At 42.5% G+C, this 21,331-nt stretch overlaps 1 protein-coding gene across 1 annotated transcript in view; it reads right to left on the reverse strand.

Moving 5' to 3' along the window:
* Nucleotides 1-21,331, reverse strand: part of nrp1a (neuropilin 1a) — an 84,167-nt gene that overhangs the window by 41,528 nt on the left and 21,308 nt on the right. Inside the window, exons 4-5 of the mRNA XM_084710343.1 lie at nucleotides 13,871-14,052; nucleotides 3,384-3,611 (exon numbers count right to left, since the gene is read on the reverse strand). Coding sequence (XP_084566469.1) covers nucleotides 3,384-3,611; nucleotides 13,871-14,052 — 410 coding nt within the window. The remainder of the gene's footprint in view (nucleotides 1-3,383; nucleotides 3,612-13,870; nucleotides 14,053-21,331) is intronic.

The raw sequence follows: 21,331 nt of genomic DNA on the forward strand, positions 1-21,331 counted from the left end.
TTCCAGCCCGGCTCCTATATGAAAGGCAGAGGCCTGACCGCAGGGACTTACAGGGCGTGGGTGTGATGGATCAAATTAATCTTCATAACCCAGGTGCCTGGTGTATGAGCGTGAGAATCAGTGTGCTTTTAAACCCGCTAAGGCTCGGGCCTGAACAAAAAAACGCCATCTCTCGGATTATCTGCATGACTCCCCAGCGTTATGAAATTTTAAAGAACCTCGCTGTGAAGTCTGCGTCCTGCCTGCCTCGGCATTCCTCAGGGAAGAGCGGCAAGGGAGTGGAGGTTTCTTCTTCCACAGTGCCTGTCCAGTGAGGTGTGCTTTGAGAAGTGGAAAGGACGGGGAGGTGTGATCCCCCCGGTGATTCACAGAGACCTGTGTTTGCCTGGACATCGTCCACCTCTACCCCATCGGCTAGCATGCCTCCAGCCTTCTGTGCTAATGCACTATCGATCTAGCAGGCACCACGGGAACCGCCTGGCAAAAGCCAATGCACTATTTTCCTCCCATGGCTTATTTTTATACAAGGCAGTCTGTCACATACAACAACACTTGAAGAGTGTGATGGCATGTCGGTCCAAAGTGGCGCTGCCCAGTTTCTGCCCTGAACAGGCTCACCGTTGGACAAAAGAGATCCTGGTGTATCTTATTCTGTTGCTTTTGTCCCATTGCTTTCAACTGAAAGAACTGAGAAATCTCTGAATTTTAATCGGAAGTCACACAGGAAACACCTCTTTTCCAGATCCCTGAGCTACTTTTTGTAGAAAAATGTATTAAAAGGTGATAATAATGCGACACATTTTCAGCTCTCCAAGTCTTTGCAGGTCTTAATTAACACAAATCTTGAAAATGAAATATGTTCTACCTCCAGGGGAGAACATACAAATGAGTTATGGAAATACTTTGTGGAATCAAAGGTTAACTCCACACAGTTCAAGTCTACAGAGATGTGAGCTCAAAGAATATTGAACTTTAAGTAAACTCACTTGAAAAGGTGCCGCGATTTACACTTCAACCTTATCACTTGGAACGCCAGAGCAGAGAATGCTGATGTGCAGCAGGTTGAATGCCGCTAGATAAAATTCTTTCAATTTTCAGCCACTGATGGGTGAGAAAAGCTTTCATCTTGTCTGCACCCCTTGTTGGAATAGCCAGGAGAAAAACTGAAAACTTCAAGAGGTGATTTCGCTTGCTCGCTGAGTTCAAAGACTCATCTCGGGCCATGGAAGCGTCGCTTTGAACACGGCTCACCCTCTCTCGCTCTGTCTCTCACCTGCTGATTTTTAGATGGATCTGGGAATTCTATTTTACAGCAATATTTTATTGTGTGTCTGAATCTACGTGAGTGCTACAGCCTTTGCTCAACCCTGCAAGCAGATGTTGGCTCTTATCACTACCAAGCTGGTTCAGTTCCAATCCAATAAGCACTTTATTTCTCTCAAGTGGAAAACACAAAGAAACTTCCAAAGGATTCCAGCAACATTTTCTATGAAGACCATGTCTATAATGCATTATACGCACATTCATAACACATATAATACATTTATAAGGCTTTGTAACATGCTTTATAAATGTTTATAACCATGCAAAACATCTTATAGCAAGGTTTATAAAGTATTACAAGGGGTGGACATAATGTAGTATAAGTTTGGGATTCATAATGCTTTATATCTTCATGACACTACCATAACTTTCGCTAGTTATAAAGACAAATAGAGAGCTGCTCCAATGTATCATAACAGATCATAAATTCTAAATTTCCAAGATTTGTTTTCCGAAACTTTACACAAGTTCTATATGTGTCTTTATAATGCTTAAAGCATTATGAATGCTATGCTTACTGTATAACACCTTTGGTACACCACTTAGTATACATACTATAAACCTTGTTATAAGTTGTCATGCATGATCATAAATCAATGCATTATAATGTCTTGTGAATGTTCTTTTAATGCATTTTGTCACAACTTATAATACATTCTAAACCTTGTTATAAGTTATTAGGCGTGATTATAAACATTTATAGAGTTTTATAAAGCCTTATAAAGGCATTATAATGTTTTATGAATGTGCTTATAATGCATCATAAACATGACCTTAATAGAAAATATTACTGAAATACCTTTTTGAGTAATTTTCTGCAAGAGTGATATATTTTCTACACATCAGGGCAGAGAAGCGGAAACTTAAATATAATAACCAAACTGGGCCTCTAATTCCCAGACATACAGACATTAACAAATCCACAGTGCAGCCTGTGACAGAAGAAGGAAGGACAGGAGGCGCTTGTAATCAGGATGTGTTTGACATTGAAAGATGACGAAGCATTACGCTCATGACGACTCCTGGACCCCCGCCAAGCCTGGTTAAGGCAGTTAGCCCACTGACCCGGATAATGCCATCATATTGTGTAAGGCTGTTCACTTCCTCTGGAAAAAAACAGTGAGGAGTGGAGCAGAAGCCCACCTTATCCCTTTTCCACTGCAGGAGAGCAGATCTCTAAGCAGTGGGATAACATTTATTTCCCCATCTTTCCAGTACTAGCACTGAAACAATCATTCTTCTGATTCCAAATGGGTAGACAAATACACACTGTTACAACTCAACTACTACTTTTTTATAGCCTTGATATTTTCTGGGATTCAATATAAAAGGAGATTTTTTATGATTATCAAGGAGTAGCTTTAAAGGACTGGACTGTGCATTCACTTTTCAATTTTGCTAACACCTGACTGCATGGACGGATTATGAAACAACAAGCCCCTGGGTATAAACATGTAAACGCCCCCCACCTGCCTTGTATATGAGCACAGACAGATTGCAGGAGACACAGCGTCATTTTTTTTTTTATCTTTGTGATAGCTTTATGTTCCTTTGTAGTTGTGTTATGTGTCTTTGGGGTAGTTTAGTATCCCTTTGTAGTTGTTTTGTGTCTCTTTGTTATAGTTTTGTGTCCCTTTGTAGTAGTTTTGTGTCTCCTTATGGTGCTTTTTTATCCCTTTGTAGTTGTTCTGTGTTTCTGTTGAAGTTGTGCGCCTCTTTGTAGTTGTTTTGTGTCAGTTAAAAGTAAGTTTGAGTCCCTTTGTAAGTGTTTTGTGTCTCTGTGTAGTCATATGACTGACTTTCATACAGAAATGTCACTTTCAACAGAATCTGTAGCCCAGGTCTCCCCAACATCTAGGAACTAAAAGACAGTGTTACAGTGGCACATGTAGAAAAGAGTTATAAAGTCTGCCAACTTACTTAGTAATTTCAGTTTGCTAAAATTTGCTGACATTAGCCCTCATAATAAGGCTGCGGGACTCTTCATCAATAGGAAAAAGATTGTTTCTCTCTTCTTTTCTAAATACAGGTCATGTGTGTAACCAGCACTGTTTGCTCACCTCCGGGAAAGCCATCCCAGATCTCCAACCTGTCGTAGCGGCAGAAAACACCAGCAGGAGGCGTTGGGTCAGGCTCCAGCTCGAAGCTCTCAAACTCCAAAATGATCTCGGACATCTTGGGAGCAAAGATCATGAACGTGCAGTCCAGGTTGTTGGGGTATTTTTCTGGGAAACCGGGTGACTTTATGATACCGCTGTTGGAGGTGAAGTTCCTGGAGCACTCGGGACCTGCAGGAGGAAACGAGACAGGAAGTGAAAAGATGAGACGAAACGGGGACAAAAGGAAGGGCTGGGGATGATTCTTTTGAGTGACTGTGTGGTTAAGTGATCTGTTGCAGGGGGCTTTGTGTGGTGGGCATTGAGAAGGTCTGCCTCTGCCAGCTGGTCTATTGAGAGGACAGTTTATGGCCCAAAGACGAAAGACCACCTTGATAGTCCTTCTATTCACTAGAGGCTACATCTGGGTCTCTTCACTCTCTTCTATGTGGTTCTGTGCCTTTTTTTTGGCTCCCTTTCTGGTCACAAACATCCTTCAATCACTCTGTGTGTGTGTTAAATCTGTAACTCCTGGAACATCTGGACTGTGAGTGTAAACATAAGTGAAAGGCCTCAATCACCAGAATCGAGGAGCGATGAATAAACACCCTCATCAGGCTGCGTCTGTGAAACATATGAGAGGTGCTCAGGCGAAATTACAGCGTCAGTGATGGAAGGCAAGGGTAACGACTGCACATAGATCAACACACGTGCACGTTTAAATACACAGTTTTACAGAAGGGAAAGTCAAAATATTTATTCACAGCTCCCTGGAGAGCTGCCTTTCAGCTGATGAGGAGCGTTAACACAGTTCCCATGTTCGACACTTCTTCTCAGAGCATCATGAGTGCGAGATTATGATTAAAGAGTGAGTGACGTGATAAAAAATGATGCTAACAGCTGCAGGAACAGTTTTTTAAGAGAGTGACAGAAAAAGACATTAAGATATGTTCGCTATGCTTGCTCAAACGCTAGGCCAGATTTTTACTAAGCCTGGCTACACACAAACACACACAACATCAGGAAAAAAAGAAGACTACTGTCATCCAGGGCAATTATTTGGAGCCATTAGTGGCAGAAATGTGCCCAGGATAATGTCATTTTCATGCTAGTCTGACAGCCGGCGTGATGGGCGCAGATGGGGCCGATCGAAACCAAAATTGCAGGGAGTTATCGCTAGATAGAGCCTCCGTGCTGCAGTCATTGTAGCTTAAATGAATGTGGCAAACTGCTTTTTCCACTGTTACTCAAGCATCTTGCTGGGCCCCTAATTCAAGACCATCAGGCCCACTTCAGCCTGTCCACCGCTGGAGTGAGTGAAGGGAGAGAGAGCCATGTTGATTTTCCAAGTTGAAAGCCACTGCGAGCGGCGTTTTGACTCTAAAGAGAGCTGACATTTAGTGCGGCAGCAAAAGTGTGGCTTTCGAGAACAGTGGGCACCATTAATTTCACAGCTTCCCCTCATATTTACTCCCAGAAAATGGAGGGATTTTGTCGAGAGAGGGGGGATGAGAGGGTCACCGGATGCTGCAGTTCTGCACTTTTACCTCGCCATATTTGGGAGAAATGTCAGACAGTTTCGGGGGTAGAAAAGTATAGATGCAAGCCACTTCTTTGAAAAAGGCGCCTATGGTCCCTGAGTGCTCTAGACAGCTGCAGTAGAGCAATTCAGGTCAGTGTGTTGAATTTCCTGTGGATATTGGCTCAAAACTGCACTCTCCATCCATTTCATCAGCCTCCACCATGACCCTTATCTCAGCTCAGCAGTTGACCACAGCAGATTTGGTCATTGGAAATGGTTCACTCTGAAAACCTGTCAAAATCCAGGCAGTAGACTGGCACTGAAAATGGTGTAGTGCCTGGACTGATGCAAAGAGCCCATAATATTTCATCAATATTAAAGGTCTGTGTTGTAAGGTTTACAGGGATTTATTGGCAGAAACAGAATATAATATTCATAAGTATGTTTTTGTTAATCACCTGAAAAAGGAATCACTGTATTTTGTTATTTAGAATGAGTCATTTATATTCACGGAAAGCGTAGATGGAGGCTGCCATGTTTCTACAGTTCTCCCAGAAGTTTTGCTGCCAAAACGCTTGGAACGGGAGGGTGATGCGAGTGGTACTCAGTTGGTTGTCTACAGCCTCACCACTAGATGCCACTAAATCTTACATATTGGCCCTTCAAGTTCAGTGTGACAATTTAATGGCATTAGGACTGCAACTAACAAATATTTTTATTGTTTGGTTTACAAAATGGCAGAAAATAGAGAAAAATGTCAATCCAGGTTCTCAAAGTCCAAGGCGATGTCTTTAAAATGTCTTGTTTTGTCAGTCCAAAGCCCAAAGATATTCAGTTTAACAGAGACACACAGGAAGTATCTATACTCGAGAGGCTGAAAAAATTTTCTTCCACTGTTGCAAGAAAAATTACTTTAATGGTAAGTTGAGTATCAAAATTGTTGCAGATTGTTCTTATTTTGTGAACAATTAACCAATCAATCAATTGTTGAAGCTCTAAATTACATGTTTTTAAATAAATGTGAACTAAAAAAATACCTGAGGTTATATCTAAAGCCAGAATTTGGCCTATCACAGCTATATTGCTGTATATCGGTATCATCATATATGTTGTCTAATGTGTGCCATGTTTTTTGACAGAACAAAATGCAGATTATTTTATTGTTTTGATTTTTTTTATTTTGTAGGCACCATTTTATATATATTTCATATTTTTCTGAATTCATTTTTTAATTATAGTCTATTATAATTATTTTAAAAAGTTGTTTTAGTGACCTTTTTAACATTAAAGTAAAAACTGAAAAATACCCTGCCACAATCACATTCATTACCATATCTTTGTCACAAGCATTTGATTAACACATTTGAAGGATCATTGGAAAATCATCCAATATATTGATATTGGCCCCAAAAATCCAGCATCAGTCAGGCCGTTATTTTTGCCATATTTGTACAATAGGTCTCTGTAGTCTTACTGATCTCACTGGTGTTCAAAAATATGTAATAGTCAGTATTCCCAGTTTACTTTACCATATCTCACCATCTCCATCCTGTTTCTGTGTTCTTTGTGAATCATCATGACTCAGGCCGAGCCAAGGACAAACTCCCCTATTGTCAGCTTTTGTGTGCCTCGCTACGCTTAGAGCCCCTCAAGAAAAGGACAGAGCGAAGACATTACAACAAAATAGAGTGGAAGACAGAGCACTCGGGTTGGTCCCACCGGCGAGATAATCATCCAACAGATCTCTTTTATCTAGTGCCTACACACGGGAGGGCTTCTGCCCCCCCCCCCCCGAAAAATGCCCCTCGCTACACCCAGGATGCTTTGTGCTGATGTCAGTGTGAGAGGCATTCAGTGATAGCAGTCACGCTCTTCTGTGGCAGCGTCCGTCCGTACGGCGTGTGTGTGAATGCATCTGTGTTGACAAGGAGCTTCGGGAGACAAATATATCCCGTTGTCAGCCAAACGCTAACTCCCTGCCTCTTACTCACTCTCTGTCTGGCCCTTGTTCTGTCGCCGCAGTCGTTGACGTGTCTTCTGACGAATTTATCTCCTCAATGGGAGAGGGGTTAAAATATGAGACACAAAGGGTTTAGTAAATATGAAAGATTTGACTCAGGTGAGGCTGTTTGAATTCATCAGAAATAAAGATGCTGACTAGAACCATAAAAGATTCTTTAGCTTGTTTCCATATGGAAACTTTTTGGTTCCTCAGAGAACCTTTTTTTAATAAAATGATTCCTTGTGGAACCCAACATAAGAGGTTCAGAAGCCCCTATTAGGGGTTCTTTGGAGAGCACTTTCATGGTGTAGTGGTTCTGTCTGGAGCCCTCCACAGGGGTTCTACCCTGAACCTTTCCACCTTCCAAGGGTGCTAACAAGAACCCATCCGTGGGGTTCTACTAAGGCATTTATCTAGGACCGACGACTATAGTCCTACCAAGAACTTTTTCATACTCCATGGGTTTTATATAAAACACACCCTCAGGTTTTTTCTGAAAACTTTTTTATATTCCAGGTTTTTTTTTTTTTACTAGAACCCACCTCTGTGGTTCTATAAAGAACTATTTTATTTTTCTACACCATAGTCAGGTGGTTCTACCAGGCACCTTTTTATATTCCAAGGGTTTTAGAACCCATCCAGAGGGTTCTACCGAGAAACTTTTCACATTATGGTGCAAAGAACCCTCGAAAAACCCCTGATGACAGAGTTCTTCAAGGATTTTAACAACCCTTGAAGAACTCTTTCTTCCAAAAAGGGTTCTTTGGATGAAAAGGGTTCTTAATTGAAAAGAACCCTTTCTTCATACAAGTGTTCTGCAGAAGCAAATGGTTCTGGGTAGAACCTCAGCCCTTCAGGAAGAACCCTTTCAGAACCTTTATTTCTAAGAGCGTGAGATAAAACAGACAGTTAGGCCACAGAACACCCTGACGCTCAACCGCTCCTTTTAAACAAACAACCGAATTTTACGACAGGAAGTTGGGAGAGAAAAAGAACTAACCTTGAACGCAACAACATTTACCAGCAACCTCTGAGCGGGCGCTCAAACATTTACTGCCGGCAGTAATGGATTCCTTTAACTCTCGTTTATGTCGAGACCTTCTCCTCTGGACTGGGGAGTAAACAAATGTCACTCTGACTCGCTGCCTGGCTGAGTGATTAGAGTTTATTTAACGGGACAAGTCGTCGCCGGCAAAATGATTTTTAATGGCGATCTGATTTCAACTTTGCAAGTGTTAGAGATCTATAATAAATATTAAATAAATATGGTTTGAACATTAGGGGACCGGGCTGCCTTTCAACTGTTATTCTCCCTGATGACTTGTCCTCTATGTCTCTATTAAGCTGAGAGCAGACCAGAGACTGAACGTTAATCATTAGAACAACTTTGTGCCAAGGAGCAGGCGTTAAATGTGTCAGCCTCTTGCTATTTTCATTTTTAAATCTATGTCTCTCTCCGTTTTCACATATCCATTCTCTTTCTTTTTTCCGTCTATTCATCCCTCTCTTTCCTCAGTCGGGGTTATTAGTGGCCAGAGTCATCGGGGCTGGAGGTGTTGTTCTTGGACCGCTAAGTAAATCACCAGTGTTTATGTTCCACGCTGCTCTCCGGCTGATCATTAGCCCAGTTCACAACCCCCGTTGTCATACCTCCCCTCCCGTCCCCTTCAGTCTGTCCTCCTGCCACACTGACTGAGGGTGGGGAATTAACTCTTTCAGCACTGAATCAAACATTAACCTGAAGCCTGTGGAGTGTTAATCATTGAAACAGATGGAAAGGCGGGTTTACGTTTAACCTTATATACACGCACACACCCCGAGGCACCTCCTGCTTACATGCTGTTTAACGCACTGTGACATCGCTTCTCCCCGTATCCAATGAGGGATGACACTGTTCTGATGCGATGGTGTTGGGGGCAGGGTGGGTCTGGCTCCCGTTAAACAGATTTGTTGTCTTAGGTTTCCATGAGGGCCATGTGTGTGTTTGTGCGTGCGATGACAGTACGTCTCCATGCCAGATGTGACCTATGCCGTCAGGGCATTCCATCCATAATAACGGAACGTGCCCCCAATTAGGCCACACCCAACACACACACACACGCACACCTTAAAAGTGTTTTCACAGGTGTGCACTCAGAGTGAAAGCACCCGCATCACAGTGACACGACAACAGCGAGGCTTTTTGGTGTAAAGATGAACATGATAGGCCTCAATCCAACATCCCTGAAAGGACTGTATGGATTTTTTGAAGTGGGCTGTATGAGGCACTCAGTGTAGATGTACAGTAGATGTTGGTCTGCATGGCCCCAGTTTCGAGAAGCAAATGTGTATTTTAGTCACCTAAAAACAGGTCCACCTTTAAAAAAACAATATCAGTTTAAGAGCATATTTTCACCGCTTTACCTTGCTGTCAGATAGCCTTTTTCCAACAGGCAGCCTCTGTTATATAAGCTAAGGATCACATTCTCCAAACCAACCAAACTCAAGGCAGTGATAGACCGGCAACTCCTGTGTTCTTGAAGGTAAAATTACAGATTTTACCTCTGGAGTTTGGCTGGGTTGGAGACAGCAATATCTGGCTTAGATAACAGTGGTTTCCTGTCTGAACGAGCTGTCTGACAGCAAGGTAAAATGATGAAAATATTCTAAATATAGCGTACACCAAACTGATGTGGATTTTTAGGTGACCCTTATTTAGGTGGATAAAGTACATGTTTTTTTGCTGACCCTGGTGGCATGCCGACCACCATCTACTGTGGCTAGTACACTCACTATAGATAAGTACCTAATATAATCCCACTTCAAAAAAATCCAAAAATATCCCTTTAATCATTCTGCTGAATAATTGTGAGCAGACGGAGATGAGCTTATGTTTGTGTGCAATAGGGAGGGAGGGGGGGCCACCAGTGGCACTATCTCTGCCTCCTCGCCCACTTCAATGGGCCCTCGGCCAGCATTGATGTGGCTCTAAGCAAACTGCAGAGCTGTTAAGAGAAAACATATGTTGTGCTTGCGCGCATTACGTATACTTTAGAGGATGGATCTTTCCATAAACACTTGAGGATTTTAAGATACCGTCAGATGACGGGATAAACACAGCCTTCAGCGTTCTACAAAAGCAGCAGGATTTTAGTGGAGGGTACAGTAACCCCACCTCGTCTCAGTTTACTCAACTTTTTGAGGCTGACATAACTGATTTTTGTTCATACTGGTGGTTGTTTCTCAAGTAAATCCACCACCTCCTCCGTGGAGACGTACACAAACACAACCATCTTGCTAATCTTGCTCCCTTCAGCTCAAATATTCCTCGACTTATCCCTCTCCTCTATCTCTTTCTCCCCCACCAACTCGCTCTTCCCTTCTGCCAGACTTCAGCCAGTGGAGCGCGGCTGCCAATTTGCAGGCTATAAAATAAATAGCCCATGCTAATTAAGATGGTTGGATGGGATTGAGGAGTGGAGAGGGGTAAGAGAGTGAGCCGCAAAACAACCTGTTCTCTTCCAATTAGACACTTCGCAGGCCTCCGCTGATGAAAGCCAGGGCTACAAACGCCAGAATGTTGAAGTGTGTGTGAAAGTGTATTTACATAGTTTATAGCTTAAGTGGTTAAACCTGCACATGTAAACACACTTGTATGCGTTGGCATATGATCCCTGATGAGGGGACGTGTTTACACATGTGCGCTTTGTAAGTATATTTATCTTTCATGTGACCTTTGCTTGTCTTTAACCCCAGATGAGAGGCAGTACCAGTCCCTGAGGTTGACTTGCAGTGATCTCCAAGCCTATCATCACTGTGATAAACAGCCTGCATTCTTTGCATTTCCCTTCATTGGCATGCAACAGCGCCAACCTCCCGTTCCTCCATCCGTTATCGGAGCATCTGTGTATCATCATTAACGTTACATGTGTTAGCCAACACAATGTTTTCCCAGCTAATACCCTGCTTGTTGATAAGCTGTACTAATCAGCTAGCTTTGAATCTCTCTCTCTCTCCGCTTGGTGCTCCCGCCCTCTCTTACAAACAGGCCTGTTAATTGATCTCAGAGCCCGGTTCTTGGCGTCAGCTAACGGCGCAGTAGTCAAAACACGGAGTAAATTCAAAGCATAACGAGGGTCTGGATCCACTAAGGAAGCGACGGCACACCCATGGTGCTCTTGTCTGCAGGGGGACGGCTCGAGGTCCAAAAACACACAGACGAGAAAGTTCTGTGAGGGTGTAATCTACAGCAATGAACAGTGAAGAAGACACACATCCCAACGGAATGGGTAGTGGATTACAAAAAGCAGTTTGAGGAAGAACCCGGAGCTTGAAACAGCAAATAAATAAAAAACTAATTTTGCATTCCCTTTATGTACAGAACTAGATACATCAAGAGTCAAAAGTTTCAACAACAAAAACAAAAAAGGCGATGCTGGGGGAGATTGTAATAAGGTTGTAAGATCGTGTCTAGAAGGCAACCCAAGGTTTGGGAGATTTATACGCACTGTTTCTTCATAGCACACCTCATACAAACTAAACATGTTTTATGTTGTGATAACACTGTGGTTAAGGTGTGGATAGATTTAGGAACACAAAACACTTGGTTAGGGTTTGGGAAAGATCAGTTAAAATGATTGTGTTGTAGATGGCAGTGGTCTGTGTGGTCATTATGACCCCAATGTACCCCTATGACTAGGGTTATAATCAAATATAGACAGAAAGCTCTGTCCATATCTAATGTTAACCATAAAAGAGCCTTAAATGGGAGCTTTTTAGCATGTTGACCTCTCTTTCTATACTCAGGTTTAATCTACAGCAACATCCCTGCAGCCTGTATGTCACAAGCAAAAACTCTTTCTAGGTTTTCATTGAGTTCCAGCTCTCTAGTCCTGACTCTCCATCCTCTATCCATACTAACATCTGTATTTCTTGCTGGATCCTCATATCTCAGCGCCCTACAAGTTTGCTCAGCAGTTTCATCTCTTATCGCCACTGGGTCCCTAACACGCCTCATTTGTAATCAGTCCTGGCTAATAGATGAGACTGGGAAATACCAAGCTAATCAGGGGAAGAATGTAGTAGATTTAACCAGCCTATCGAGGGGAATGAGGCGGCGTGTGCGGATGAGTTTGCGCATGTCGGGGGTGGAGTGTCGCTTTGATCTCGTAAATGGACCCACACTCCACCAGCTGCCCCGTCGTGATGGTGACACGCAAAGGCCCAGACACACAAACACGAGCGCAAACACACGCCAGCACAGATTAAAAGGAAGGAGGGACCTTGCAGCGCCATTCATCATGTCTCAGAGGTCACGGAGGGGGGCGTCCTATACACTGCTGCTAAGGTTAATTAATGAAAGTGGAGTCTGTAGCACCTGTCTGCCTACTAGTCACACCAGATATGTGTTGTCCTCCTCCTCCTCCGTCTTCCAGTCCAAACAAGGGAAGGCAGCTGACAGGAAATTCTTCCTCTTGTTATGCTGTGTTCTGATAAGATAGGCATCCCCTGAGGATATTTGTGGTTTACCATACCTGATTCCTGACTAAAATTACCCACCGGTTATATTTTTAGGTTTAACATTGAGGAAGGAACTGCAAACTGACTGCCAAGGCAGCGCTTGGAAACAAAAGGAGGTGAAAGCCCTTTCTCAACCTTCAGCAGATAGAATCCAATTTTCTCCACAACCAGCTAATCAGTGGTTAGAATGGCAGGTTCATACCTTTGCTGTGGATTACCATCTGACAGTAAACCAAACACACGAAATTTATTGAATCAATGCTTAGCAAATTATACCCTCGCTTATTGTACAATAATTCACACCAGATAAAAACTGCTACAATTAGGGAACATATGGGACCATGATTCATTGGTTTTGAATTGAGCATATTGCTCACCATATTGTGATTGCATAATTTGATGCTCTGGTGCCTTGACTAAATCACAAACAAACCATGAAATTAGATGGAGAGGCCCCATTATAAGAATTATTCCTCCAGCTTTCATACTGTATCATGCTGCTTATGTGTGGTAGTTACGATAAATCAGATTGAAATGATATGTGATGAGGTGCTTATGACGTTTTTTTCAAAAGTCAATAGCTACTTTAAGAGGTCAGGTCAGTCACTGAAATATCAATAAATCATTACTATCATTACCATTACAACTAGAGGCCTTTGGGGGTCTTTATGTTGTGTTTCACTTTCACATTGCAGGAAATCTGCTGGACTGTTTTTTATTCTACAGCACAAAACAGGAGGACAGGTGTGCCTAGTGCAAATTACTAAAGCACTTTCTGGATCAGCACATGGCAGAGGTAGTGGAAGATCTATGGAAAAATAACTTAAATATTTGAAGATGAAAATTCTTGATCTTGGGAGCGGTGATGGAAAAGACACTCACCTCAAGGTCCATTTGGTGGCTGTTAAGAAGCTTTAAAGTTCTCAGATCATCTACAATTGTTCCTTCCTTTGTGCTCAAGCAGTTCAGCAAGCTTTGTGCCTAGCATATCTAAGTCCAGGAAGTAAACAGGGGCCAGAGGGCCAATTCCATGACAATTTGGCAAACGTCACCTGCTGAAGGTGACTGTGTGACACCATCGAAAGCTCCAGAACAGCAGCTACTAAATAGAACTTGTACTGAGTTTTGTTAGCCACATTTATTCTCAATATCCTCAACAATTTGAAACAAGAAGGAAACAGGTTAATGAGAAATGTGCTCCTAAACCTGGATGAGTAATACCTTGACACTACTGACTGTGCCTGAAGTGTTTCATTCTTGAATAATAATTAGGTGGCACATTTAATTGGATAAAAATAAACTGATGATGAAAAATTCTATAATGTGAAATACAGCTGTGATTATATTTTCAATATCACGTGTGACATGTTAGGTAGTATTTCCAATAGCTGGGACAAAGTGAAGCTCCAGCTGTGTCGGGCCACCCACCTGTCTTAAAGATCTCATATCGGATGGAGAAACCTGCCCCGTGCGTCTCGTAGTCAGACACAAACTTGATGAAGAGCTGGTTTCCGGAGGAGACGACCGGAGACGGGGCGATCTTCCCGCAGTACTTCCCCACGAGCTGACCGCTCTCGTCCACGCCGTCCCTCACCTCCACGTAGTCGTACCTGGACGAGACAAGAGAAGAAGTTAGTCACCTTTTTTTGCCTTTCAGGTTTATTTTTTATTGAGTCATTGTTACTTGTTCTTCCTCTGTTCGCGCAGAAGTAAATAATTGGACACACACACGTAAACACACACATACATTGATACTCAGAGGAGCACGTAGACACACAGCAACACAGCATATTGTGCAGGTAATGTAGTGGAAATGAAACACTGTGTACTAATGAGGTCTCAGGTTAAAACTCAGAGAACAGGTGGGCAGGCTATGCTTTCATTATATCGACCTGGCACACACACACTGCAGGAGGTTTTGTGCTCCCGGTGGCACTGAGGTCAGGTTGACGTAACCGCTTTAACTACTGAACTTCATCTGAACAGTTTGTGTATCGCACAGGACAAGACTGACGGTGTCCGTCTGTTGTACGAGAGAAAATGGGAATTGAAAGTGTTAATACTTTGGCCTCTGGCTTAGGCTGGTGTATAGAAAGAGCAGGTGTTAAAGCTGTTAAACACACACACAGTCAAGCATCACATTCAAATGGAATTTCAGACCCACGGCTATTGAAGGGAGCAGCCGCCTAATTGAGTCGGCGAAGAGTTTAGGAGCAGAAGAGGAAAACAACTTTGAAATAGCACTGGGAACAGGAGCCATGATACACACACAGGCGCACACACGGAATCTGGCACAAGAAACTTAAGCTGGTAGAGGAGAAATTAGAGTGACTGGCCAACGAGGGTGGTCTAAATAGCCTCTGGTTATCTGCGCGCATGTGTGTTTTCAGGCACTTGTTAAGGGTGTGCATTAAATACGTTTGAGTTGTGGTTTTCACTCTACTGCCTGTATGTGCGTGTGTGTGTGTGTGTTTGCGTGAGGGTTCAGATGACTTTTCCGTGCCGTGTTTTGACTGTGAGTGACGGAGCGCGCATCGCTCCAAAAGCACATTTCAGGTTCAGGTTTCCACAGTTCCTAATTGCCCATAACACCCGTTCACGCCAAGTTTTCAGCTCGGCGAGCCACTTAGCGAACATATTCCTGTCCAAACCCTGCTGACCTGCTGTGACGGTCGTCCATCTTCATCAGAGACCAGATGAAAAAATGCATATTCACACACGGTAAATAAAGCAATGAATTCTGATGTATGGAAGTATAATGTGCAGCAGGTGTGCGGGTACATTCAGTCTCCTCCTTCTTAGAAAATATGTGCCTTCTGGGCAAAGGGGCCTATTTTCATAGTTTTGCTTGATTCCCAAATTACTGTCAAAACATCACGTATCCTTGGAGATTCTGAATTCACTTAATGCACAGGATTTCTCACAAAAAGGCGATTTACACTTTGAATGATGGCTCGGGGTGGGCTAAATCCCTCAGGTGGGGCCCGACTTGTATCCACACGCACCCTTTGCCACCGTTTTCTACAAAAACAGTTTCCTTCTCCCACCTCAAATTTAAAAGAGGTATTTGTAAAACAGAAATGGAGTTACCAGAGGTGAGTCTACTGGGTTTTGGATTATTACAGCAAGTGGAGGCGGCGAGAAGGAAGGACAGAGAGGAACTAAATGTAGAGCCGGACAGAAGTGGTACTCCTTGAAATTGGGTCCCTGGAGGAGGTGCGGTAGATGGATGACTTGACTTGTCTTTCTGCTCGGATGGAGTGATCTGAGGTGATATGGAGCTGTCAACATGCATCAAGTGCCTCTATTTTTCTCTCCTTTAAATTTTTAGTGTCTCGGGTTAAAGATTTGGTTCCCGGCCAGGAATCTGAAGTTTGTCTATAAAACCAGTGGACACTCCTCTTGAAAGTAGAAATGATCTGACAGAATTTTTTCCTTCCTCATACCGATTTTGATACCTGAATTTTGTGTAATGGCTGATACCAAGCACCGATCCCAGTGTGATCAGAGATGGGGCTGATACATCACAGATCAGGCTGGTGCATAGACTTGCATACTTCCCAATACCGCCTGATTTTAGCTGTATTGGAGGCATTTTCTGATACTAGTGTCCGTCTTTGAACAACCCTACTTTTCAGGTTCCATACAGGCATTGTAGTTACAACCTTGGTCCTCTCTTCTCTGCGGCCTTGTGTGTTAAATCCCCCTGTGTTGTGATTTCAGACCAGGTCTTCCACCAGCTGTGGCAACAGCCCAGCTTGACTTACACAAGTACCACTTTGTCTCAGCTACTTTATCAGCTGCAGCACAGTAAAAAAATACTAGTTTCACATGGTGTTTACAATGTTATCCCACCCCCGCACACATACTTTGTGGCTAAATGGCACTCATTATTTAGTTTAAAGGGCTCCCCTGAAGCAGGGATCTGTTTTTTTCTGTTGTAATGATGTCATCGTCTACTTTAGTCACCAGAGCAAATATTTATGAAAGGAGTCTCACCATAGCTACAAAAATCATCTTGTTTTATGGTGAAAAAAGGAAGTTAAAGTTATTGTCTTATCAATATTATTATGTTACTGAAAGGAACATTAAGACCACCTGCCTAGTATTGTAATATAATGTAGAGCTATGACTTGTCTGAATGTATCCTATGGTATCTGGCACCAAGACGTGAGCAGTAGAGCCTTTATGTCATGTGATAGCCCTTTTCCAACAACATGGAACTGGCTCTGTTCTGCTGTTCTGCTCTGTTCTCCACCTAATTTTCAACTGTTCAGAGCATTTTCACCTAAAATAAATGGATTCTGAACCAGAAAAGTTGGTTTCCAGTTACAGATGAAAAATACCTTCTAGGTTTTCCTGGACCTAAAGCGCAAACTGGAGGGGATCTGTTACGTTCGACAAGTTGTTGTACATTATGCAATACTTTCCGTTGATGACACATCCTTGATACAATGTTTAGGTTCAAAATAGGTGGAAACAGACTCCAAGTTTGAAGAATCGTGAACTGAGCTAACATTAAGACCTAGAGCTAATTTGGTGGAAAAGGGTTACACGTTGTGAGTTAGGGCCTTCATGGATCAGACTTGTTGTCCCAGCACATACCACAAATACTCAATAAGCCTGAGATCTGGGAAGCCAAGTCAGGCCAAGTCAGCACCATGTGAACACCGGGGCACCTTGTTCCATTGCTCCAGGGTCAAGTTCTGACACTCACAAACCCACTGTAGGCCCTTTTGGCGGTGGACAAGTGTCAAAATGGGCGCTCTGATGATCTACTCATCAGTGACCCCCTAGGCACCCATGACCCTGTCACCGGTTGACTTTATGTCCTTCTTTGAACCACTTTTAGCAGGTACTAACCACTGCATTCCAGGAACACCCCACAAGACCTGTTGTTTTGGTGAAGCTCTGACCCAGTCATCTAGCCATCACAATCTGGCCCTTTTAGAGTAGCTCAGATCCTTGCGCCTGCACATTTTCACATCAACTTCAAGAACTGACAGTTCACTTGCTGCCTAATATAACCCACCCCCTGATGGATGCCATCGTAACAAGATGATCAGTGCTATTCACTTCAACGTCACCTGTCAGAGGTTTCAATGTTTAATTTCAAATGAAGTCATGTTTCTGCTTGTAGTGACAGTCTTCATCAGCATAAATTGAAAGAATATTTCAGGAAGATGCACCAATTGTTTTTGTTTGTACAATCAATTTCTCTCCTCTCCTCTCCTCTCCTCTCCTCTCCTCTCCTCTCCTCTCCTCTCCTCTCCTCTCCTCCTTTTGGTTCCCAGCTCACAACAGAGAGCATCAATCTTTCTGTGCTCCTGCTCTGTTCTATCAGCAGACTTATAATTCACCTCAGAGCCTCTGTCTCTGCAGCTATCTAACTGCCAAAAGCTGAGCATTGCCAGACGCCTAAAAAATTGATGCTGAGATGCATCACTGAGATGAAGAAGGAGAGAGGAGAGCACGCTGCAGTACAGCTGAAGGAGCTGAGCAAGTGTTTGAGTGTGTGTGGTTTGGCTGTTTGTGTGTATATGACCGATATATGTGTACACACAAATTGTGTACAGAACAGCATGTTTTATGTGCACGTTAACAGATGCCAGTCAACCGCTGTTTTCATTTCACCTGTGCTCACAAACCCCTCATTCACCACCCAAACAAGAAGAATACTCTTATTTTTATTTCTATTTCGACTCCTCACACCTCCAGAAAAGCTGTTTACTGCATTTTTACCCTGGCACACCATCAGCTTGGATGGCCCTCGCAAAGGCAACACAGCGGGAGAGACGATGCAGATGGAAGCGAGAACACGCCCTGGGGGTCCTCGCTGTGCTCTGTGTGCGAGGGAAGAAAGAAAGAAAGAGACCTCCTTCTTGAAAATGTCTCTATTTGTGCCTAAATGACTGGTGTGTCAGCCAGAACTCCGGCGGTTCTGCGCCAGTGGGTCCACACGCTCTGCTCTGCTCTGCTAACACATATCCATCCAGGCCCTTATCATCTGGAAGACATTATGGGAAACGCTTGGCGGGGCAGTTTGACGCCTCCGAGAGGCTCTCCTCTCGCCAGCCGTGTTAAATGTAGCTCTAATCAATTGGTCTGAACACCTGCAGGGGACTCACTTCTAGGACTGAGAGTCTTTAGGGAAGACAGGGGACAGTTAACAACTTCTGCCTAGGTTCATAAAAGAACATGAACATGCACTGTAAAACTATATTTTTAACTTAAAAAGTTAGTTCCCGGCTTGATGTAAAAATTGAAGTTGACTGAATTTGAAACAGCAAGTTCGACTTTTCTTGTCAAATAAACTTGATATATATTCAGTTGTACACTGTAAAAAGTTGAAGAAACTTCAATGCAACCATCTAAAAGCACAATATCTTTTAATCAAACTTTAAAATTTTCATATAAACTAAAAATAAGTTTCCTAACCTAAAATGTTGTGAGATGAATTTACTTTTCTTCTTGAAGAAGAATTGGATCTTTGGCTTTTATAAATTATATTATATTATAATAAAATCATAAATTCATTAAAGTTAAAGTGAATTTTAGTATTTTTTTTATTGCAATCATTTAATTTTCAAACACTCAAATAATGACAAATCAGTTCCACAGCTCACTGTGAACAATTTAAGTTTATCTAAAGAAGAAAAGCAGAAAAGAAGAAAAATTATCACAACAAAAGAGTTTAGGTCTGCAAAACTTTTCTTTTTAAGTTTATTTCAAAACATAAGAGTTACCAGTTACCCTGAAATTACTCAACTTTTTTTTTTATAGTTTATATGAGAAAACATGTTCAGTAGACCTAAACAACAACCAGCAACTCTTCAGTCATCTAACCAACATTTAAAACAATAAATCTGAATTCTAATTTATTCATTCTTAATTACCATAATTGATTCAATAGTAATCTTCATTGTGGTTTCAAAGATGTCAAGACAATGCATGCTGGGAACCCTGCTCATCATGTTGTTTTTAGGAACTCAATTTAATGAGTTAATTGAAGCCTGGGTAGTACCTTCATTCAACTCATTTCAAAGTAAAAGACTCTGAGTAAGAACAAGTCATGTTTTTAAGTTCTACAGTGTTCTGAAAATAAACACAAATTTTAAGTTTAATTAACTTGAATAAATAAAACTTGTACATTTACATTTACTTAATGTTTGTTTGCTTTTTACAGTGTGACCTACTTTTCTAAGCTCACAGTTTTGGGGTTTGTTTCTCATCTTTGTCCTCCCAACCTGCCAAGTTAAACTTAGATTCCTCTCCTCGGGGGTGATTTTCTATGTTGTATCACTGTTGTCGTTGTTCTTATTCCTCATGACAATACAATCCAGTTGAGCCATGCACCTATTTATCTGTCTAGTCCGCTTTGGGTCTGGGTGGGCCTGCCAGCACACCACAACACACACAGACTATTTCACTCACACACACACACACACAACAGTGAGCTGCCTACCACAGTGCTAATAGTGAAAACGGTTTGCCAATCCAGTGGGGAAATTAAAGGGAAAAAAGAGAGGGGTAGGGGGGCGAGGAGGGGGTGAATGTAATTCTCAACGACCTTCGCTTCACCGACTCAAATGTATTAGCCTGCCTTCTTTCTTCAGGCACAGAGAGAAAGCAATCCGCTAGTGTCAAACAAGAACATTAGCCCTCCTTGCAAAGCCAAAGAGAAGGCGACAAACCAGCGGCCTAACAATATAACAGTTATATTGCCTGAAGCTTTCCCATGGAAATAATCTGTCCTCCCTCTATAAATGTCTGCTTGATATGGTTCTACAGAAGCAATACAATCTGAGGCAATGGAATAACGCTATGACAGACTGTATAAGCCTCGTACAATTGGTTAGATTTCTTAATCAGACCATTTATAAGCTCAAGTATGCCATGTAAGCCCCCAGAACAAGAGCTCCTTCTTTTGCTATGACTCCCTTTGCTTCAGCACAAATGCCCAGCACTTTTCTCTGGCGTTTCTCTTTTTTGCGGCTGTCACAGTATAACTCCCTATCGCACCAAAACATGTCACCTACAACATGTCAAAACATCTCCGGGTAACACAAGTGGAGAGGCCTAAACAACGGGTTCGGGACAGCTACGTGAGGCCCAGGGGACTTAACAGGAAAAAGGACTTTGTCGTCAGCTGTCAGAAAACTCCGGCCCCGCAAACTTCATGTGTTAACGAGTCTCGGCTCACAAACTGTCACTTGAGGCTGCAGAAAAACATCATTAACGTTTGTTCAAGGGGGCCACGGGACGGTGCTGATCTCCCCGACTTACTTTTTCCGAGCCTGGAGGGGACGTACCTTGCTGAAATAAAATGGTCTCTCTTTCTCGACATTCCCTCCTATACTGCCTCCCTGTTCATGTGACATTCATTAACCCGTACAAGAATAACAGGTTCCCTCTTTCCTTGGGCCCAGTCCAGCTGTAACGACCCCCACGTCAGCTCGCCTGAACAGACGAGGTAGCACAAAAAAAAAAGAAACGGGACAGTAAACCAGGTCGACTTCTGAAAACATTAACTCTAATTGACTTGCAAACATTAAGATTTTCACTGAAGGTCAAGATCTGACCGTTAAAGGAGAAATATGTTATAAATTTACTGTACTAAATTATATTGTTGTCAGAAATTAAGGAAACATGCTAGTTGAAATATCGGCTACTCTGACAATAATGCTACAGCCAGCATGTCCTTCTTTGTAGCTTACATTCTGGGCTCAAACAACTTCTTGTTATTACACTACAATAACATTGAGCCCAACTCAAACTCCTAACCTTACTTTTAACAGTGTAAAATTAATGCAGCATATTTGACGAATGAGTAAGTGTCTGTTTATGAGTGTTAAGAAATTATTTTTTATCTTGTAGAAGGAGTATATG

Source organism: Lutjanus erythropterus, chromosome 21, assembly GCF_056507025.1.
Source record: "Lutjanus erythropterus isolate fLutEry1 chromosome 21, fLutEry1.hap2, whole genome shotgun sequence".
NCBI classification, from domain to species: Eukaryota; Metazoa; Chordata; class Actinopteri; order Lutjaniformes; family Lutjanidae; genus Lutjanus; species Lutjanus erythropterus.